We start from the raw sequence: 23315 nt of genomic DNA on the forward strand, positions 1-23315 counted from the left end.
CTGTTCCCGGCGTGGGGCGAGGCGGAGGGGGTGGGAGCAGGCGCCGGGTTTCGGGGCTCTGTAACATGGTTTCTCATGTGTGTGTTTTCTTTCTCTCCTCCTCCTTCTCCCGCCGCCTCTCTCCTCCCCAAACACACACGTACACACACACACACATACTCTCCCCCTCTCCCTCCCCCTCCTCAAGGCCGAAAAGGCAAGCCAAACCTGCAGCCGACGAAGGCTTTTGGGATTGTAGCGTGTGCACCTTCAGGAACAGCGCCGAAGCCTTCAAATGCAGCATCTGCGATGTCAGGAAAGGCACCTCCACAAGGTACGTCCCCACCTTTCAACGCGGCTTTTTGGCCCACGCTGGGCTGCACTTGTTGATTTTTTTAAAATTATTGGGTTTTTTTTTTCCTCCTGTTGCCTGGATATCAACTGGTTGTGTACCCCTTTCTCCCCAATGCGGTCCCTTCTGTCCGTGTTCAAAAGCTTGTGGATTTAAAAAATTCTCTTTCACGCGTTTAATTGGAGCTGGAAGACATATTTCATGGATATGGCAGCGACCTGAATCTTTTTGTTTTTACATGCTTTTTGTCACTGATGTACGGACGACCTCCTGGACATCCACAGCTAGCCAGAAATGTTCTGACTGTGGTTTGGGGCAGATGGTTTTCTGTGGTTTAGGTGGAGATTCGCCTGTGTTTTCTGCAGGAGCAGAGATGATTGAGGATTAGGGAGCGAGAAATGAAATGGCTGAAACTAAAGATGCCACGAGAACAACAACTCCCTTCCTGAGATGTTGATCTCTCGGTGTCTGTTGTCATCCAAAAGGAATCGGCTTTGTGCTCAGTGTGGGAATGGTGCGGATTTCTGAAAGCTTTAGCTGTCAGGTCTCCCTTGACTGCCTTGTGCTGAGTAACTGTGGAAGTCTTTACGAGAAGGTGAAGCTGACATACAGTAGTTAATTTAATCTCAAAAAAAACCCAAACCCACCCAAAACTTGTGCTCTCCCAGTTAACGGGTTCAGAAAGTTTGTCCTGGAAATATCAGTTGGTGCTAAAACAGGCATGTGGTGCTCTGCTTTTTTTTTTCTTTCTCTTGTTCATTCCCCCATGTGACTGGTGATTTTGTTCATATTGTACCTTCCAAATTTGAGCTCCCGTTGCTCTGCTCTGCCAGGGAAGCAGTCCGTAAGATTTCCATTGTTGAAAGGCATCATTTTGTTCGTTTGAGTGAAGCAGTGTATTGAGATGCTCTCATCAGCAGGCTGTTTGCATGACTTGGCTGTCTTGACTTGATTGACAAAGGAGGTGAAAGCGCTTTCGGTTGGTTATTGTTTGTGCTGTGCTTTAGACAATGTGAAGTGCCCACATTTTTGAGGGGGAGTGTGCTTTTGGGTCACTGAAACTCTGCGAGTTACAGCAACAGAGTGCTGTCGTGCTTTGCTATGCGTTTTATGATGCGCGTTGGCTACAAGTATCTCTGCACTTTTCACAGAAAACGGAGGTGTTGAACTTCAGACTATTTTAAATTGTGTAGTTACGGCATTGAATAAGGTTGACCTTTTGGGACAGGAGTGTTCTGTATGTACCTAGAGCTGATTCTTCACTTGTTCACTCTTGTTTTGTTGTGTGACTAAACCTTCGTGGCACGCTTGATTTCTGTGGGTTTCTGTTTCCTTGGCATCCCCGTTGGCTCAGGTGAAACACGTTGATCCTGCAGTCCCTGGCCTTTAGCTGTGCTGGTACAGCGCGTAGCCTTGCAGTCACCGCAAGCTCTCGCAGCATCACGACAAGCATGTGCAGGAGTGTTTGTAGGAGGAGCGCCTTAATGAGATATAGGAGCCCATATGGGCTGTATCTTGTAGCCGACTCAATCATTTTCCTTTGGCCACCGTGCTGATGTTCTTTTTAAGAGCAGCAGCTTTTCCTTGCTTCCCCTAACTGTTCCTTTATTTTTTTTTTTTTAACCCAATAATTTTCAAAATGTTTGCGCTACTAGGATGTTTAAAGGGCCGTTAAGAGGGATAGCAGTTGATGATTCCAGGTTAAAAGCTGTAGCTGTACTTGCAGATGTGATCCTCGGGTCTAGAACATTGTACTTTGTTTAGCTTTTAATGGACCCTTATGAATGGCTTCTAATTTTAATTCATTTAATTCATCAGCTTTCTATTCATTCTTGCTGCTTTTTAAATCGCTTTTGTTTGTAGAATTTGAGAAAGTATTTAAAATATTCAATGGGCCATCATGTCTTCTTGCATATTTATATCATTTATGAATAAATATAACTGAAAGCCAGAGTGATTGAATGTTGTGAGTGAGCATCGTCTGTTGGGAAGACCTGGGAGGTCAGAGTTCTTTGTTGTGGTATTGCTTTGAGTGTTACGTATGAGTCGATGCCGGGGAAATTCTTCAGAATTTTTAAAAGAAATGACTGATGTGAAGATACTTAACGAGTTATGATTGATAATTTATTACTTGAAATATAAGGTGTCTGATGAGCTTGACTTTTAAGTTGCAATTTGACAAGTTGATGACACTTTTCCACACGGAGGACTGCCTTGCTTCATTAAGGCTTATTTCAATAACACTTAGCAGAAATTTATCAAACTCACTTTTTAAAGAACTCAAGAAAGTAGCGAAAGACACATCCTAGACGTGGTGAGGCAACTGGTTTTCATCAATTTATTGTGTGCAGTTACAGTATGCCCGCTTTTCTTATTAAGATCTGATGTGACCTACTTTCCCCCACTCCAGTGTGAAGCCGGTTATTTGCAGTAGAATTTACTTTGGCTGATAAATATTCTCTGACTGGAGAGCTAGTTAGGACATTAGCTAATTCTCACTGTGTGTATTTTTTCAGACTCGATAAAATCTGTTGGTGTGTGGGAGGGGTGGCTGGCAGCCGTTAGAAGTTTTACTTTCTTGGATCAAACTATCCCCTTTCCCTGGGATCTTGTAAAAGGAGCTTCAAACATAGTGAGTTTTAGAGTTAACCTGCAAGGTCAAAATCACTGTAGATGCTAAACAGTTAAATTGCACCTGTATACTTTTCTTTTTCAAGGGGCTGTTTATCAATATTTCAGTTGCACTTTTAAATAAAAATGAGGTCAAATCCATCTTGAGAGAATCAGGAGTTGTTGTGCAAAGATTACATTAAACCTGTAGTACTTACCTGAATACTGGATTTGTTACAGTGTTTCACTAACTCCCTTTCCTCAGCCTCATTCTTACTCTTTTATGGTTACACTTTTTTATATTCTACTTAAGCAACTATGTTGAGTTTTTCTGCTGTTGTCCTTAGCGAGATTCACGGCAAAGACACAAACTGTGTTCAGCACAACGTTCAGTGGGACAAGATGGTGATTTAACTGGCTAGCTCAGGATCAAGCAATGGCAACATGTTTGCTGCGGTATGCGATACTTTTTTTTTCCTTCCCAAAGGTTTTTGTATTGGTGTAACTGTGCAGGGAACTGATTCTGGCCACCATTGCCAACTTTGTTATTCTGGTTGTTTGCTTTGGTGTAGCTCCACCAGCTCCTGCACACAGGAGAAGGCTTGAACTAAAGCTTCTGATGGGAAGTTTGTTCCACAGATGTGTTCCCTTCCGATATCCATTACTTTTTCAAGTGAGGAAGGAAAGTTGGCTGTGGATTTCCTAGGAGTGCGAGGGCAGGATTTCGCCTTGTATTTCCCACAGCGGGGAGCTGTGCATTCCTGTTTGACGGCGGATGATGCTCCCTGTTTCCATTTGTTTTTCTTAATGATATTCTTGCTCCTTTCCCCCTTTGCTCCTCTGACGGTTTATATATGTTGTGTTCCTGTACACCTCTTCTTGTAGCTTCCTCTCTCCTCCCCGGCACTGCGACGCAGAATGTTTCTCCATAGGATTGCTGTCGGACATCATTGTATTTCTCTCCTTCCTCTAGTTTCACATTGGCAGTTACTGTTTTCTGAGGCTTTCCTTTGGGATAAATAGACGTGTGATGTGGTGGAGATTCTCTGATGCTAATTTTTCTCTGACTTTCCTTGCCCAAAGTTCACATCCTCTATCATGACAGTGCCTCAATTACAGAGGAATGCCCTAAAAAAAGTCAGTGGAAGATGCAAGAGCAACAGCTGGATATCTGACATGCAAATTAACCAACCAATGGGGCTTTTTAGTACAAAATTAACAAGTTATAGTGTCTATGTCCTCTGCAAGGCATGCACTTGATAAGTATTTCTGTTGTATTTATTGCTAGTCCCTGTAGGCGTGAAGCGCATGCTTTGGAGTCTGCGTCGAGTGATTTGAACATATATTTCACTGTGGAGTGCTCAAGGAGTGCGTGTCAGTAGTGCTTCACTCTTCCGCCAGCCTCATTTTTGAGGGGAGGCCAGCTGAGCTGAAACTGTTCATCATACCTTCAAAATTAATTTTCTCTTGTGTCGAACAGGTGTGTCAGATCCTGGCCTTTGTTTTCCTTCAGTTCTCCAGAAAATTCCTTTGCATATTTGCAGGATCTGAGCTAGCATCTTGAAGGATGTAAACGACTGTCTGTGTTACCACTGAAGAGTATTCTCTTGTTCTGCATCCAAGCTGGGCTGACCAGAATAGACACCAGATAGTCCTGCTATTCCTGGAATGAGGAATCGGGCTCATAATCCTGACCTTCGTACAGTTTGTATATGCCCTGCTTATTTGCCATGTATTTGCAGGTCTGTTCTTATAAAATACCTGTTGTAGCTGTGGTGTAGGTTGGGAACAAAGTGATTTCATTCAGTTCTTTCAAGTTAAATAACATTCACCTGCGTTAAGGTGGGTTTTATTTAGCGTCATAGCTGGCTTATAAGTGGGCTAGTTTCTATAAAAATGGAGTATGTGACTTACCTGGAATAAATTTGTTGTAGAAGGGACACTGGTGCCTTCACTCTGGAATACATGTTTTACTAATTGGCTGTTTAGATCTCTGGTTAAATCATCCCTATTTCTCCTGTTGATGGCTGAGGTTAAATGGATCAGGTGGAGCAAAACGTGGCCTGTACCAGCCTGGAACTGGGCTGGTGCTCCGTGGGGCTGTCCAGATCCCGAGGACGTGTCCCCTTGGGCACTGCTTCATTGATAACGAATAGTTCTGCCTAGGTAGTTCTGAGTGCTGGAACGCAAAATGTTTGCCCACGTGCAAGGAGTTTTTTCAGACCTCTCTTGTCTCATAGCTTGTTTAGCAGCACCGTCTAAATGTAATTAGCTGTTACTTTCTGAATTTGTAGGCAAGGAGTACTTTTGCTGCGTTTGGCAAACCCACCAGGGCAGAGGGGCTAAGGACAGAAGGGGCCTTTTGCAAACCTAGCGTTTTTACAAGCTGATGGTTTGCAGCCAGCCCTGAATTCCAGGGCTGTGGTTTGATGATACACTAAATTCAGCTTCGTGACTTGTGTCGTGAACCCCTGGTGTCTCAGCCACGTGGCTTGGAGCATTGATCCATTGTAAAACGACTACTAGTGCAGATTCATGCTGCACTTTAAGTAGCATAGAGTTAGCCTGTGAGACTTCATCTGAGCACATAGAGCTGTTCAGCTTCAGATCAGCTATTATCTGTCATCCTGGTGCAAGCATAACCCTGGCGTAAGATCTGTGTCTGGTACTTGGGCTGTTTGAAAGAAGTAAGAGTTGTGTCCTGATTTGCTCTTTGCTAGTGTTTGGTTCTGGCTTTAATGATCTCATTCCCATCACCCCAGGATTTCTCTTGGTGTTGGCACCTTGGGGAAATCCTCCTCGGCAGGGAGGATCCTCAGTATTGATGTGCAGCACCAAGGCAATACCCCTTTGCTGTGGTTGTCAGATTTTGGTACCTGAAACGCTGTAGGTGACAAACACAGTAGATAGTGTGGTGGCTGCTCTGACTCGCTTTGCTTCTACCACTTTTTCTTCCTGTAGGTCCTGTTAAGGAATAATAGCTATACCTGCTTTTTTACTGGAGGAGGAGAGGGGAGGTCTTTTTGTTAAACAGTAAAATATTTAGCATGGATAAAATGTGTTCTAATTTTATGTAGATTACCAATTAAGTTAAGTATTTGTGGGTGGTAGGATTTAGTATCAATCTCTGCTTTCTGCTGGAAACTGTATAAAAATCTAACAGATAAACTGTGGCACTGAGCATGTTAATGATACTGATACTACGCAGTGTGGATATTCTTGATTTTTCCCTTCCTCCATAGACTGCTTTTCTGAGAGATGGGAATCTAGATCAAAGTATGTATGTGCATGTAGGAGGAGAGGGCTTGCATTTCTTTTATTGCTGCAAACAGACGTCGAGTCCACTGGGATACTGACCCCTTGCTCTCGGCAGGTCCTCGTGGGGAGCTGGTAGGCAGAGGAATGTGGAGCAGCTTTCGCTGCGTGCCTTTCCTAATTGCCCTGATTGTTTCATGTTCCCATCAGCTGGCTGCAGAAGGACTGTTGCATTTCCACAACTGCCATGTGTATTTGCGCCCTGATGTAGGTTCATCTAGTAAATGGGGCCTGGCATTCACTGAAAATAAGAAAGCGTGCAGAGTCGCCTGGAGTGATAGTTGAGGGGAGGGAAGGAGAGGACGTGACGTGCGGTTTTCTGCGGCTGCCCTCAGCTCCCGTGGGATCTTGGCTGACTGTCCTGTGCTGTGTGTTAGCGTTGCCCAGCAGCTCCTAGTGCTGGGAGGGGCTCGGTTCTTGCTGAACTGGTAAGTCCCTGAAAAAAAAAATGCATGGGACCCAAGACCCATGAGGAATCAAGAAATGTGCTGTTGGCTCGGTGGATTGCTTTGGCTGGCTACATCCGCCTTTTGAGCTATTCCTGGGACACCCCTGCTGTAACTTCAGGCTAGTTTGCTGCTGATCACGAATCGGGTGTCCCATGTACTCGGACTGCTGTGAGACCCGCTTTGTGTTAGCAATGTGAATTAAACGACTTTGCTGTTGGTAGGCTCACCGTTCCTTGCTGTGGTGCTTGAATGAGTAAATTTTTCCAGTTTCCTTTTGAGGAGTCTTGATAATGTGCAGGAATATGGCAGGTGGGTGAGAGATGCAGCTCACAGAGAGAGTTAGGTGAAGGATGTGCTCTGCTTGTTCTTTATTACGTGTGTCTCTCGTTATCTGAGTAATTCATCTCACGAGGAAACCCACTGACCTGTTTTGAAGGATTTTGGGTGGCTCTCTAGGTTAGTGGGTTCCAGTCCCACAATGTAGGTCACTCGCAAGGTGCGCTGGAGTTCTGTAACACGTGGCTCTGACCTGAAATAAGCTTTGTGCAAACTCTCTCCGTGATTGTCTTTTGCAGCTGTATTTCACATCTTGCTTTGCACTGGCCCCCTTCAGAAGGTAACGGGAGAAATCTGTGCATTTGCAGAGGGAAGGAGACTTACAGGGGGGTTTGGGTGTATTTATTTAAAGTGTGCATGTTGCAGACGGGTAAGGGCAAATTATTGTTATTGCCACTTCGCATTTATTAGAGACACAGCAAAAAAACCCCCAAACAGATCATGAGTACTGAGTAACCCACAAATGCTACCCTAAGCAGATGTCCAGGATTACACGATATGGCGGAAATTATGTGGAAATGCCTCTATTACATTTATATAAGTTGCTTTTACAGCTGACACATGCTAAATACATTAGGTGTCTCTTTGTGCAAACAGATTTTCTTTACATCAGCCAGAGCTCCTTTCACACTTTTTTGTTACATCTGGAGGTACAACCAAATCCTTAACATTGCTCTTCCCATAAGCCAGCTATTAATTAGGAGCATGTTCTTTGTAGCAGAGTGCTAATGGGTACATCAACAAATTCACTGCCTGTTAAACATGGGAAAGATTGTAATTCTGACTGGCTCGAAAATAAATGAGAGGGGAGAACATCACTTCTCGTTGCTGACCTGGTGGTTTTTGTTTGACTGTTTGGTAACTTGATATCTTCATTAAGGTGAATCTCAACTTGTTCCTAGAAAAAAACCAAACAAACTGTCTAAAACAGAGTGTTGTTTTGATAGTGGTTTATTATTGAAATGCTGCCTGCATGTCTGAAAGTTAAAAGTACACCCATAGCCATTTTTTTTGCCAAAGAAATGCATGAGTAAAAGGGGTTGTAGGCATCTAAAGTATGGATTGTGAACCCAGGAGTCCTGATTTTGAACCGTATGTGGTCTTTTATGAGATGCTGGCCTGCAACTGTGGAGTAACCCCTTATGCTACAAGGATCAAAGTACAAAAAATTTGTAATTATGTTCTTGACTGCAGAAGTCTTGCAGTAGTCAAATCAATTTTAACCTTCTGACTGATAAACATTTTGAAACATACATTTTACGGCAATTTGTCGAGAGCTGAAATGTTCCATAGGTAAGAAAGCACAGTGTATGCTTTATGTTGGTTGCTATACGGAGGTGCAATCTTCCAGAAACTTCATTTACAGCTGATGTAGGAGTATGGACACGATGACACAGACAGTGGGTGCACCCTCAGTGAGTCTGCCAGTGACACCAGGCTGCGTGTCGACACGCTGGAGGGAAGGGATGCCATCCAGAGGGACCTGGACTGGCTTGAGAGCTGGGTCCATGCAAACCTCATGATGTTCAACAAGGCCAAGTGCAAGGTTCTGCATCGGGGTCGGGGCAATCCAAAGCACAAATACAGGCTGAGCAGTGAGTGGGTTGAGAGCGAAGAAGGATTTGTGGGTGCTGGTGGATAAAAAACTGAGCATGAGCCAGCAATGTGTGCTCACAGCCCAGAAAGCCAATCTCATCCTGGACCGCTTCAAAAGATGTGTGGCCAGCTGGTTGAGTCTGTGCCCCTCTGCTCAGTGAATACTGCGTTCCCACCTGGAGCACCGTGTCCAGCTCTGGGGCCCCAGTGTAAGGAAGACATAAACCTCCTCGAGCAGGTCCAGAGGAGGCTACAAAGGTGATCAGAGGGCTGGAGAACCTCACTGTGAGGACAGGCTTAGAGAATTGGGGTTGTTCAGCCTGGAGAAGAGAAGGCTCTGGGGAGACTTTCTAGTACCTGAAGGGGGCTACAGGAAAGCTGGGGAGGGACTCCTCAGCAGGGAGTGTAGCGAGAGTTGAGGAGTAATGGTTTTAGACTGAAAGGGAGTAGATTTAGATTGGTGATGAGGACGATACTCTTCATTGTGAGGGTGGTGAGGCACTGGAACAGGTTGCCCAGACGAGTTGTGGAAGCCTCCTCGCTGGAAGTGTCCAAGGCCAGGCTGGATGGGGCTTGGAGCAGCCTGGTCTGATGGGAGATGTCTCTGCCCATGGCAGGGACATGGAACTAGAGGATCTCTAAGGTCCCTTTGAACCCAAACCATTCTGTGATTCCGTGTTTAGGAGTTCTAGAATCTTTAGCTCGGGATCTTATCAAATTGGTTGTCTTTAAATAAAATGGAAGCAAAACAAGTCGAGTTTTAGATTGTTTAGGGCTAAACAAAGAGTAAGTATTTAGATGTGTTTTCTCAAGCAAATTGTTCTTTGGGATTTCAGAGTTACGATGGATTGCTTGTAACACGCAGAGGTGCTAAGTGAGACAAAATATCTTGCCTAAGTTAAAGCTGTCTTTTCCAGGTTTATATTGTTGAGTAGACAGACATGAGACTGATCATAATCTGCAATATTTTTCCAGCGCTAAATTACTTCTGTGTGTCTGTAACTGTGCCCGGGTAATCAATGTGCAACTTAATGTGGCCAAACTGAGGAGGTGGACAGAGGATGTAGACGTACTAAGATCTGGTGGCTTTGATGATGTTGTAAAGTTGATGCTGCTCCATGATTGTGAGTGAGCACGGGTTACCCACTGCTCCTCAGTCTCAATTTTTTAAATTATAGTTCTTAATTCAATAGAGTTATTCTCTTTTACATTTTTCGTAATTATCTGTGTACTAAATAAATACATATAAGGATTCTTATTTTCTTTCACTTCTTTTTGCAGGTGTCAGTGGGGATAATACGATGTTAGTGTGATCTGAGTTGTTGTAAAAGAGGCTGGAATTCACCCTTTAGCAAACCAGCCAGCAAAATATCCTCCAGTTGTTATTTTTTAATCTGCCTGATTATATTTGCTCCTGTGTTTTAATCTGATCAAGAAATTTATGTCTATGTTGGGTTTAATTTCTTAGTTTGAAAAATATATGCGAAATAATTATCTAGATGAACAGAATGACATAAATCTCACATGTCCTGGTTAGACAAAGCATCGCAGCTAGGTTCAGGTTGTTGGAAATGTGCGTTTCCTGAGGCTCTAATTATATATCTTGGAGCTCTTATTCTGAAAGTGCTTTCACTGTTGTTTTCTTTCGGAAGGGGTACTGAGCCCTTTCTCTTCCTGAGAAGAGATTTCAGTAGGAGAGGCAATACAGTGATGGACGATGGCCCTGTGAGGAGTCAATCAGCCAGTGCAGTCATTTGTCTCCTGGGCACACAGGGTAGAGCACATCATTAGCAGCAAAAGGGGAGGCTTTCCTCTGTCATGCTAATAGGGTGAGAAAGCTCTGCTTGGTGCCGAATTCGCTGCTGCTGCTCAGTTATTACAGGTGCTTTATGGAGAAACAAACCCACTTTCATTTGTTCTCTGTAACAGTCACGGGTGTGGATCAATTTAACAAAAATATTTAATAAGCTCTAGGAAACGTTTCCAGTTCAGCGTGAAACTGCCCGTCATAAGAAATGGTGAATTGTTTTAGGGCAGTGATGTGGATTTTATTGGATTTACGCACAAGTAGGTGGACTTTTGTAGGAAAGACTGGCAGCTGCCTGATGCCAGCATGGGATTCGAAGGACCCTGTGTCTTAATCAGAGAAGTGTTAAAGTGAAGCTGGTGGGTTGCAGAAATTACTCTAATAGTGCTGGGTTCCTGTCAAAACAAAAGACAAAGCACGTGGCAGTGATGGTGGGTGGCTTGTCCGAGGGCCACCCAGGGCACTGCGTGTTGGGATTTTGGGGTTTTTTTCCCCCCTCTTTTTATAACTCACTGTGCCTCTGGGCAGTTAGGTAACTCGTGCATAGCTTCACCTGTCTGTAAAGCAAATGCAGTAACAAGTCCCTACCACCCATCACTTAGAGGAGGTTAAGTTAATTTTCAGAAAATTCTTCAAAATCCTTAAGTGTCTTCTCAAAAACTGCACACGAGACCAGACTTGAAAAGCAATATTTATCATCCTTTCTCTGGACTGTGTAGATAATTGTTGAAAATTAGGAGCAAGGGCAGCAAGAACGCAAACGATGAGGACTGCTGGGCTAGCGTGGTGGGTGGGCTTCTTACCCTTCGTTTCGCCGTCCCGTACCACGATGTCTTTGCTCCTGCGGCACCGGGGGAATGGCACAGCCGCACGCTGCATGGGTGCTAAAGGCCTGGGATTGTTAGAGTTGTGCAATTCTACACATGGGTTAGCAGGGTAAGGAACGTGCTTAATCGTGGGTGTGGGAATACAGTACTCTGGCAGCAATTAAGAGTCATTAATTAGAAGTACTTATTACCGGATGTGACTCAAGTTAGTTTTAAGTTGCTTAGCTTCTAGGTCAAGATGTAATACACCTGAGACACATGCGTTGTTAGTGTCCGTGGGACTGCGGGGCTATCCACAGGGACAGTCTGTAAAACCAGAGCTCAAACTGTGACATTTTGAGGTTTGTTAAATGACTTATTTGCAGTGACAGTTTTGCGGTGCCTCTGCAAGCTGGGACCACGCATTTGCATTCAGAAGTTTAGACCTGTGAAGGGTTCAGTAAGGCTCCCAGGAAGCATAAGCTGGGAATGTAAAAATGTGCGCTGGGAATTTATGCTGCTGTGCTGAGAGTCACTGTTGATTCAGCCAGCATTCCAAGAAGCAAAGTGAAACTTTGCTAAATAAAATTATCCCTTGAAGGGGATGCCATTTTTTTTTTCCACTTACAAAATAACCAATCGATACAAAAATCAACAAGCAGGGCAGTGGGACATCGTGCCTCTACGCCTCTTAGCTAAGCTGCAAATGCGCGGGATGTCACTCCTTCATGTTCAGTGTCTGCCGTTTGTAAAGACGTAAAATGTGAGGACCGCTTGTGCTTGAAAGAGGCATCACGTCTGCCAACAGCCAGGCATGTCAAGCAAGTGGTGTAAAACGGCCCGTGATAAGGTACCTGTTAGAATTCTGTGCCAGTTATCAGGGATTTTCCTAACATGCAGAGAGAGTGAGGTGTAACACCGAGTAGTAGTTCGGGTTTATTTTGTTTTTTGTGTTGTAAGCCAGACTGCCTTTCCCACTGGCACTCTGAATTCAAAGCTGTGTACTACACTTGTTTTTAAAAGGCTATTGCAGGCATGAATGGTATTTTTTGTTTTCCTTTACACAAAGGCATATAGTGTAAGGAACAGGTTTACTTAGTCATGGGTGTGGGAATATAGACGCTGCACTAAGAAATTAGTTTAATAGCAGTTGGTTGCTTTATTTCTGAGTGTGCTAGCGTTTGCAGTTCCATCTTACTTCGACAGGTAGTTGATGCTTTTGCTCTTTGCATCGATTTTTCTGAATCGTGTCCGGAGGCTGCAGAAGTCGGTGCGGCACTTTGTTGTCAGCTGCGACGGCTGGATCAGGCCTCCAGGACGGGAATGCGTCGATAAGAGAGGGAGTAAGTTGACATAAAACTTAACACGGTTATCTTTTGTAATCTTGCTTTGTTCCAAGGCTATTCTTTTCCCAGGGAGATGTTTTTAGTAGATAAAAAAGAGTTGAGAAGTGCGTTGTATAAAGCCCTGAATGAGACTTGAGAAGAACTGTGTCTGTCTAAGCAGAGGATTCCTCAGACCACCCGTTGCTCTCGGTCATCCTGAAGCTTCTAAAGTTTGAACAGAGGCTGAGACTGACAGTTTTATCAGTCTGCTAGTTTTTTTTAAAGGAAGTGTCATAGATGGTGACCAAACTTTTTCTCACTTTTATGCAAAAAAGAAAGAAAATACGCAGAAAGTCCACTATATTCACCAAGTTTTGCAGGGCTGTGGCTCTCAGTCTTGTCTGTCTCAAGTTTAGCCTTTCTACTGCCAATTGCATAAAATTTTTGGATTTGATGTTAACATACAAGTATGCTAGTCCTCACGTACCCGTGTGCTCGCTTGGATCAAAAATACTTTATTCCTTCTCCCTGGAGTTGTATCCATGCCTTTGCTTCCGTAGCCAGCAGTTGCTAGGTAAGACAGGTCGATTGTCAGTAGTTACTGCTCGATTGTCAGCGGTTACTGCTCGTCCTCCCTGCTTTAGCCTAGAGTACTATCATTAGCAGCTTTTAAAGTAAGGTCCCTCTTGGAAAAGTTTCTGGCTTGAGGCAGAGAAAGTTTCTTATCAGTTTAGAACTACGGGGACTATTGTGTCTTTTGAAACCCTATTCATCGCTTCACAAAACTGTTGCAAGTACATCTTAAATCATGCGTAGCCTGAAGAATATCCTGGGGGCAGGGAGACATACATAATTGTTTAATTGGGCTGCTCTGCTGTGTAGCTTAGATCATGTGGAGTATATGGAAAGGAATGATTTTATTCAGTGGCTTACTTTAACAGTTCTCCAAGTCCTTAGCTGAGCATTTATCTTAGTAAAATTTAATGTGGTGTTAAGCAAGGCATACAAATGCACTTTGACTTTAAGCTATCAGTTGGTAAATAAAAATGTTGCAGATCTCACCTTTCAAATATTCAGTAATGATGCTAACTGAAGTCTTACAAGGAAAACAACATCCTATTGGAAGGAAAAAACGTTGTGATTAACACCTACAAATAGTTAATAACTATTTTCTATATTTTATTAGATTGATGAAAAAGACATGTCTGTAGTGGTTTTTAGAAGAGATGACAAAAATCTGAGTAATATATCAATATTGTTTTAATTAAAAATACATTGGTATTCTCCTGAAAAATTAATTTTGACATCCAGCTCATAGGCTTGAAATGAATGTGAAACTTCACTTTTTGTACTCCACCAGAATAGCTTCTTGTGCTCAGAACGGGCAACAAAAGCAATCCCGTGAAAATCAATTAGAATAATAGAGTACAGCCATTGCGAAATATCATTACAATAGTTAAGTAATTATCCCACTGCATGACTTAGCAAGAGGATAAATAATGCTTGTAGATCTGTGTCGGAGCTTGCAAGGAAGGTTGGCGCCGGCAGAGCGAATGGGGAGGACGAAGGCAGAGCACACCGCCAAGGAGAAGGGCTGGTAGCTGCGGGCTGAAACCTTCCCGTGCCTGTGATAAGGAAGATGCAAAAGAGACCCAGTTTTCCGTTTTCTCTTGGAGCTTCAAGAAGAAATGTTCCTTTGCTGTGGTAGCACAGCCCCATTCCCACTGCTTCTCAGAGCTGGTCGTGTGGTGCTGGGTGCGTGGGAAGTTTTTGTGTATAAATAGGGAAACACTTTACCAATACTTATCAAAAAGTAATACAAAAATACAGTATCGAAGCACAGTATAAGATTCGCAGTTGGGAGTTTTGGGAATTGCCTTTTGGAGTAGCTGGGATCCAGCTGTGCCACCAGAAGGATGGAAAAGCCCCGAGATGGCATTGCATCAGGCTGCCAGAAAAAAAAAGCCTGGCATACCGTTCTTCTCTGCGTTTCAGCCACATTCTGTGTTTTACCGCGCTGTAGATCTGGGCTGCTCCTTGTCTGCTGTTCGTTGGGCTGAGAGAGCAGCTTAGTGTGTTAGTACAAGGCTTGGAGGGCTGTCGGCAGCGTGTCCCAGCCCCTGACTGAGCTGTGAGTCGGATCGGCAGGAATATCGGCTGTTTTTTCATTGGACAGATGAGGGTTTTGATTTTTCTTCCTTTCAGCTACAACTGAATACTCTGAATCTGTCAGCTGCTGTCAAGAGGGTTGTACTTTGGATTAGTGAGCTACTGGAAGCAGTTTGAATCATTGCAGTTAAAAGCATGCAGAACAGCGGTGTAATTAATAGTTACATAATGTCATCAACAAGCTTAGGAAGCTAGAATGTAACTTGGAAAGAAATACAGCCCCATGCAGTCAGGGCCTGAAACCACCACACATTCAAAGGATGATGCGTTTCTTCCTGCCGCCCTTACAGAACTGTCCGTGCTGGTTCCATCTCGAGAAGTATGGAAGCACCTTTCTGCGCCTTTCACCTTCCGTCCTCTTTTTCCTTTGATATCTTTAGCATCAGGACACGGTCAAACCAAAAGTCCTGCTCACCTTGGGCTGTTTGGAGCTCTTCTTTGCTTCTATGATTGCAAAGATCTGTAACTGTGGTGCAATTATGGATCCTACGTGAAATGACTTTTCAGCTCATGAGAATAATTTGCATTTTTGTCATTGCGTTTTTGAACAGAAACTTCTGTGAAATTATGCAGTAGCTTTCTGTTATACAGTACTAGTAAAACTCTGTCAGGTCTTTATGACTTGTGCTTTTAGGGAAGCTGAAATAGTGAAATTTCCAAAGTAGTTTTGTGACAAGCTCAAACCTGTCTGGAAGAGCAGTTTATCTGAGCAATGCAGTGGATGAGACTGTGCGCCCGAGACCCTCCTGTTCTGTGGGTCTTGAACTGGAGGTGTAATGGTTTCAAGTTTTCTATTAACTTCTGTGGGTGTCTCGAGCACACAGAGATGGTGATCAAAATTCTGAGGTGTTGCTGTAATTCTGGTTGAGTTTGATACAAAAATTCGTGTTATTATTCCTGTGGCCGACTGGGTGCTCCAGTTTTCTTAAACTCGGATACATTTTAAATATGTTTTTCTTCCTAAGTGACACAGAGATGTGATGCTTAAGGACAGGGTTTAGCAGTGGGCTTGACAGTGTTAGATTTGTGGTTAGACTCAATGATCTTAAAGGTCTTTTCCAACCTAGATGATTCTATGAAAGAGAGTGAATTATACTGATACAGAACTTAGTATTTCTGTTTCTAAAAAGGTACCTTATCAACTGTGTTGATCAGTGATTAATTAGAAGTTAATTCCCATGTCTACAAGGAGCAACTTTATATCAAAATGCAGTGCTACTGTTAAGCAAACGTCAGGCTGCCTGCTCTCCAGGCTTCTATCTACATTGCTTCCCTGAGTGTCAGTTTGCTCAATATTCCCTGCCACTGACCTTGGATAATTAAGAAAAAAGTCTGCTGTTCTGAGGAGATAAATGCAGCTTATGCTTGGAACGTGGCTGATTAGCTCAGTTGTGAGAATGTAATTTATGTCTGTAGTTTCTGGCAGGGTGGATGCTGCCTTTGCAAAACTTGATGTCCCTCTTCTCTGCTCCCTGATACCCAGTTGAAGTTGTTGATGAAAATCTCCCAGGATCTGAAACTCACAGTAGACTTCTTCAATTCTCAATGAAAATGATTTTATGCTAATAGGGGCTTCTTTTACGTACTAAATCACGTTTTCACTTTCACCCTGTTTCCAGTGCAAATACAAAGCTGTGGTTGTGCACTGGGTGGGAATTCCTGTCCCATGCAGGAGTTCATGCGCGTGGACTTTCTTCTTCCAGAACAGGGTTGGTGTCAGCTTTGGCTGGAACATGCCAGGGCCCCCAGTGCTGAGGGCTGAGTCGGGGTAGAGAAACACCAGTGGAGGGGAAAGGCTGAACTATAAAAGCACAAAAAATTAAAGCGTTTTTTTTTCAGGCATGTGAATGTTACTTGTCAAAATTTGAAGGAAAGGGACTGGTGGGCACTGGTGTCTGTTTGCCAATCCTTTGCTCTTTTATTTTTCTCTGTGAGAAGGCTGCTTGTTTTTTAAACGTCTCCGTGATGATCACTCAGTTGTGTGGTATTTTGTTGGGCTTTTTTCTGAGGGTGAGTTTTCCGTGTGAGATACTCTGCTGCTCTATTAGCGCGGGCAAAGTACTCTGGGTTGAACGTGGCTAGTCAAGTTTAATTTTTGAGATTGTGGTGGGTTGTTGTTTGGTTTTTTGTTTGTTTTGGTTTTTTTATTATTTAATAAACCATCTTAGGACTAGAAGAAGCCAAAAGCACAGCTTTATAAGAATACCTGTATCCTTCCTAGTTGTTAAGTGTTTTTTTTGTTTGGTTGTTGTTGTTTTTTTTTTTTTTTTTTAAACTGATGTCAGCCTCTTTACCTTCTTGAGAGAAGGTACTGTGGTGGTAAATTGTGTATTTTTATACTCTGGATTTTGCCAGATTGTCCTTTGTTAATGCACAGCGGGGCACTATTCCTGATAGGATCTTTGGGTGCTGAGGTGATGTTGATAGTTATCAGGATTATTTGGGACAGTATGCCATTTTTACAGGCTCTTTGCTTTTAAAGCCAAATCTGCAACCTTGAAAGTCTTCGGGACTTTGTAATCTTCCCCCCTATAAGAGTATTATTTATTTGGGAAATTGCATAATACTTGTTATGCAAGCAGTCTCTTTTCAGCCACTCTGTAAAGTGTATTACAGAAAAAAAAAGTGGTTTTTTTTTTAAAAAAAATTCAGGCAGTAAGTGGCACAAAATAAATCCCACAACTGAGATATTTTAATGGAGAGGTTTTAATGAAATGTGTTTGTAACAGAGTTAAGGCAGAACTGTGTGCAACTCCAACAAATTTTCACACCTGTTTGCACAAAGAAGTTCAATTCCCACCATGCATCTGATTCGGAGAAATGGAGATCAAGTGGACAGACTGTGTGGTGAATAAAATCCACATAGGCCTGTTAAATTGAAATGTATTTTCTCTGGAGTAGTCTAGTAAACAATATCTTCCATGAAATCTCTCCATACCTTGCTTCACCACATCTCATTTAAGGATTTACTGCTTACACGAAGTTCTAGGTCCTTTCTCACATGTCTGTGCATGTCCTCAGAGAACTCATTTTGTAGACATCTCTCCTTTTCCTCGGCAGGTTGGTGCGTGGTCTTGTTTTTGAATTTCCATGAGAATCTGGTTTTAAAAAAGCAGGAGTTGATGCAGCAGAGTATTGCTGGGGGCTTGTAGGCGGGCGCAGGAGCCCTCGTTTCCCCTTCGCACCTTAGGTGTATGCGGCCAGGGCTGGCGAGACTCGGTCTCCGCTGCTTCCCGACAGGTTTTAGCTGTGTGCCTTGAATATATTTATTTAGTTAGTTCAGAAAGGTTGTTTCGTGTGGTATGTCTGAGTGGAGGAGTTATTCACTTGAGCAAAAGAGACTTAAAACGAAGCTGCTAATTGTCGCAGCGTGTGATTCTTGCCTCTGAGGTTTGAGGAGACCCCTACCTCTTACCTGCACCTCTCTGAGAAAGGAAAGCAGTCATTCAATTATTCTCTGTAATTACTGTACTTCAGTGGGCAGGCAGGTGTGACTTATTCTTAGGCTCTTTCAGTGTCTTTTACTTTTCCAGGTGTGTTTGCCCGCTAGTGTTCTGCCCTTGTCTCTATCCCAAGGCATCAGGGATGATCCTGACCTGCTCAGGCTACTCCTGAGAGTTTTGAAAAGGAGGGGCAGGTTTAGGTGAGCGTGAATTTAAGATGACTGCTTTCTGTAAAATGTTGTTGTATAGGTATTGCAGCATCCAAAAGGTTTACTCATCCCTGAGCACTTGTAACCCAGGCGAGTTGTTTGTGCACCTGTGTAGGGTGGGGAGGATGTGTACGTGTAGGATTGACATACTTGAACTGCACGGAGAACTTTACTTCATTTGTCTGTAAAATTCTGAAAAAAACCCCTCAGACTTGGTGTTAAGCAAGTGATTTTTCTCCTGTGAATGGGCCAGAGGGGGAAAAATGACCCAAAGTTCTTGCTGATACAAAGGGGGGGGAAAAAAAACCAACCAGAGAAGAAGAAATACCAGAAAAGATTTTATTCCTGGAACCTGTGTTATAAAAGTGGTGGATGATTGTTCGTGTGAAGCTTCTGTGGTGGTTTTACTTGCTTTTGAAGCAGTGAAGAAATAGTTTGGGAAAGACGTGGGTCCTGCTTTTGCAGTGGGTGCTGTGCGTGGGCGTGCTTTGTCTGCCGCTCCTTAGTGGGCCAGCTTCGTTAGGCTTGATGATTCAAAGTTCTTTTTATAAGCTTATTGGCAGGTATTTGTGGCACTCCATGCCAGCCATCGAAACGGCAGCCCTTAAGAGACAACATCTGTTTAAATTAAAAATCCACTTCTCTGAGAGAGACCTTCTCTTGGTGACTTCTTTTATCGGATGCTTTGGTGGGAGTCAGTTTGGCTGCAACTCTTGTTTTGGCTGCTACTGCGAAGACCCTTCCTCAAGAGGAGTAGGGGGACTCTTGGTGCAGTATGGTGATGGAAAAGTCTTGTTCAGACTGAAATTGGATCTGCACAGTGAATGCACATGTGGCTGTAGAACAATTCCTGACAGTTGGGAGAACTTTACACCTGGATTTACACCTTAATGCAAGCACACCATTCCCAAAGGAAGTAGAGCAAGACTTGAGCTCTGTCAAAATGCTGGCGTTCTGTGGAAATCTCTGTAGAAGAGCTCTGCTGTTGCCAGAAGGAGCATACCTGCTTGCAAGGAATGTTCAATATCCAGGTCTCCTGCTACAAATCTGTTTAAAAGCCTCACGTGGTTACCCAGTCCTGCAGTAACTCAGTCCTTTGTGTGCCTAAGGCAGAAGTTGTTTGCTTGAAGATGGTGGCACTGGGATCACTGAAGTTAAACTTCAGCGTAGGATGGATCGTCTGAGACAGCACCAAAGCGTATTTGTCTGTAAGCAGAGCAGTCTGACGCTTCCCAAGCCTGTGCTGACCGTAGTAGCATCTCCAGGAAAGATGTTTCAGCCTCCTGGGAAGGGGCAGAGACTCTCTTTTTAACAGTTGTGTAAGTAGCATTTAAGCTACATCGAGCTTAGACTGTGTAGTTCTTCCCTCTTCACCTTTGCTACCTCCTTTCAGCTTAATATGACGCTTGGAGGGATTTTTTTCAAGCAAACTCTGGGGCGATTTGCTGCCTTTTCCTTTCGAAAAGACTTGAAGCTCCTTCCAAGTTTCAGAAGGCCCTAGCTACCTGGGTTTGGAAGAGCAGCACGGACTGCCTGCTGGGGTCAAGGACTGCTTGTTGGTTTTGGATGAAGCCACTTGCCCTGTGCTGCCCCGGCTGCCACTGGGAGAGGAAAGAAGCTGAATAAACAGGGAAACTGTGAAATAAACAGAAACAAAACCAAAGCTAGCCCCTGCCTCGGGGCGTGGGCTTGACTTAGTGAAGCAGCTGTTTCAAAATTAGACTTGTGTTAAAAGAAGGCACATGAAAGCTTTTCTGCTTTTGTTTTTTCGTGCCATAATGATAATTTCCATGTGTTTTTCTGTGTTGTTTGATTGCTCTCAGTTTCTTCTGAGGAAACTTATTTGAAAAGCGAGCAGTTGCGTTATTGCAGCATTAAGGTGGTTGCTTCAACCTTTCCTGCCTTGCGTACCCCCATGTCTTCTAGCAGCAGTAACTTTGCAGGTAGTGAATTTAAGCGTGTGTGTTACCACTCAGCCTCTGAAGATAGACTTTTGGAGTTCCAGGTCGGGATGCAAATACTTGGGGTTTCAGTGCTTGCCATGAGTGCTGGAGCTACTGCTGCGCTGGTGGTGACCCCCTTGGCTTCGTGGCTGTGTGGGAAGCTGGTGAGGGGGAATGAGGGGTTTGAAAAGCTGGGGGCAGGAGCAGGCGGGAGCTGTGCAGGCAAGCGGGGCAGTTTTGGGTTGATTTGAATCCTGGCACTTGGCTGGTGCTGCAAATGACCCTAGAGACTCTGGAAAGAGGTGATGATGAGCAGATATTTTCTGGTTTTTTTTCTCTGGATGGTTTGAATGGGTGTAATTGCTCACAGAGTTGTGCTAGCCCCAAAAGCTTTTGCTCCTTTCACTCCCCAGTTTTTGTGCAGAGCGAGGATACGAACTCCTTAGGAAGTGGTTGCTCAACTTGGTCCCCGCTGTTTTCCGCAATGCGTTTGAGTAAAAACAAGGTTCTGTTTTCAGCTTGCTCTAACTTGGAAATTCTGGTGATGAGCAGTTAGCTGCACAAATCCAGGAAGAAATTAGAGGAGGAAGCAACATGACATAGTAGAATCTCACTGAGGCATTTTTGCAAGTCTCTAGAAGCGAGTAATATCTCTCATCTGGTAGATGCGTGTCGCCAGTGTGGTGTAGTCCCAGGGCTCAGAAAAATCTTCATTTGTTTTACTTCTGCTCTAGTCATCCTCAAGCGAGCAACTCACTGTTTGTCAGAGTTTCCCCATAGTTAAATGGAAATAAATGTAACCAAGGGGTGTCTTGATAAATACGCTGGAGGTTGAGGTGCTTGGATGTTGTGATGCCAAGAGCTGGATGACATGCTTAAGCCAGAACCAAACCCAACGTGGCTGGACTGCTTAGTAGTGCTCTTCAAGACTTTCCTTCAGTTCTTTGCTATTATAAAATAATTAGGGTTTATGAACAGAAAAAATAAGTTTGTAATACATTGTCTGAAAATCCCTGTAGGTAGTGTTATAGTTGGTAGTCTTTATCCTTGCTCAGATAATTAATGAAAAATCTGTGATCTAACATTTGATGTAAAGAAAAAAATCTCGGTGTGCGTGGACAGCATGTGTTGACTGAGAAGATTATAGAGGATGTGCCTGAGCTTTCTGTTATGTTTTATCGTATTGAGGAAGTGAAACTTCAGCTGTGTTCGGCGTATTCTTTTCTTTCATTTCCAAGTAAGATCTCCGCCAGCTTCTGTATTTCATTCATCTACAAACCAGTTTCACTTTCATTACACTTTTTACTTAGACGTGATGTTAAATTTGCATTTATTTGCTGTCTGTACGTTGCGTGGTATTTCCTTTTGTCTGCTCATCCTGTGAGAATTTACAGCGGGGTTTACGGGGCTGATGTATTGCCTCACACTTGACAATAGCTCGGAATATCTTTTATGTAGAAAAATGCCCAAGCCTCGTTTCTTCCTGCCCTGCCTAAATGCTGGGCGTAGGCATGGTTTAATAGCAACCTCTTAAGTTGACGAGTGACAACTGATTTGATTGAATGAGTCACAACTCATTTTTGAGCCCATATCTCTGAATTTTCACTATCTTACTTAGTTAACAGAAGGTAGGATATGTGAAAGAGGAGTTACTCAAATCCAGAGTCCTGATGGGCAGATTTTGAGTCATTGCAAGACAACAATCAAGTGAGGACGGATGTTTTGTACAGGGAAAGCCCTGTGTTGACGCTCCAGCCTCCGGTTAGAGGATTGAGATGAATTCTGTTGCTCTTCCCTTGCGTATTTACCTTTCGGAAGGTGAGCTGTAGCAAACATCCACTCCTGTACCTCTTTACCCACCGCCGCTGGAAGTTGTTGGAGCTGTTGGCTCTTGCCGTGCGGCTGAGCGCTGCTTCGTCCTGAGACTCTCCAGATGACACAGAGCATTAGGGCTGACAAACCCACACGTGTTGCGGGTCAGGCAGGCTGCCAAGCGCTCAGCCAGCGGGGAGGAAAGGCATTAGGAATCCCAATAATCCGCACATCAGTCTCCGTGTGTTGCTCGGTCAGTGGAGACCGAGCCCAGCGAGCTGCGGAGAGATTGTGGGTATTAAGTGGGATGGGTAATGAAAGGCTGCGCTGGCGCTGATGTGAGACTCCTTAAATGGAAAATGACTTTAAATGGTGGTGCCAGGGCAGTTGGAGTGATTTGCAGCTGGCACGGGTTCACAGCGTAACCGAGAGTTTTCAGCGAGACGAACCACTTCTTTAGGATGGAGCACCGGGATTGTTTCGAAGAATTAAGGAGGGGGAAAAATAAAAATGAAATAAGATCTTTCAACTGAATTTGCTTACTTTCCCTCCTTGGGGCCTGTACTAGAATAATGGCAATTCAGGATTTTGCTTGTGTATGTTGGTGGGTGTCCATACGTACAAATAAATGCAAACCATGTGTAATGGGTGTGAAGCTGCAAAATAGTGGTCATCAGGTTAACAGAGGTAGGACACAGCACACGTTAGCTCAGTGGTTTGAGCGTGGTGCTGACAACAATGACCAACATCGAGATTGTGAGTTCGATCCCCGCTCGGTCCCCATGTGTTGCCTGGTCTAGTCGAGAGGTGGCGTCCCTGCCCATGACAGGGAGGTTGGACTAGATGATCTCTAAGGTCCCTTCCAGCCTAGGCCAGTCTATGGTACTATGACGCTCAAGGATACAATAAAATGAGTGTTTTGGGTTCAAGATTACCTTAGCTGAGAACTTTCTTGAAAAATGATACTTTTGTCTGGACAGTTACCATGGTTATCTGCAGATCAGAAGTTGGCTTGCTGAGAACTCGGAATTATTTCTGTTATTTTAATTAATTATTCCTGGCTTTCTGTTATGTAGAAAAGTGCTCTCTGCTAGTTTTGTTTATGAAAGTAGTTGAGTTCCCTCTTTCCTGCAACGTGCTAGGCACACGCAGGTAACTCCCACT

At 43.8% G+C, this 23315-nt stretch overlaps 1 protein-coding gene across 1 annotated transcript in view; it reads left to right on the plus strand.

The window, feature by feature from the left end:
- Positions 1-65: 65 nt before the first annotated feature.
- RYBP (RING1 and YY1 binding protein) overlaps positions 66-23315 on the plus strand; it is a 40668-nt gene continuing 17418 nt past the window's right edge. The window contains exon 1 of the mRNA XM_009874389.1: positions 66-313. Coding sequence (XP_009872691.1) covers positions 66-313 — 248 coding nt within the window. The remainder of the gene's footprint in view (positions 314-23315) is intronic.

This window comes from Apaloderma vittatum, unplaced genomic scaffold (genome assembly GCF_000703405.1).
Source record: "Apaloderma vittatum isolate BGI_N311 unplaced genomic scaffold, ASM70340v1 scaffold18838, whole genome shotgun sequence".
In the NCBI taxonomy this organism is placed as follows: Eukaryota; Metazoa; Chordata; class Aves; order Trogoniformes; family Trogonidae; genus Apaloderma; species Apaloderma vittatum.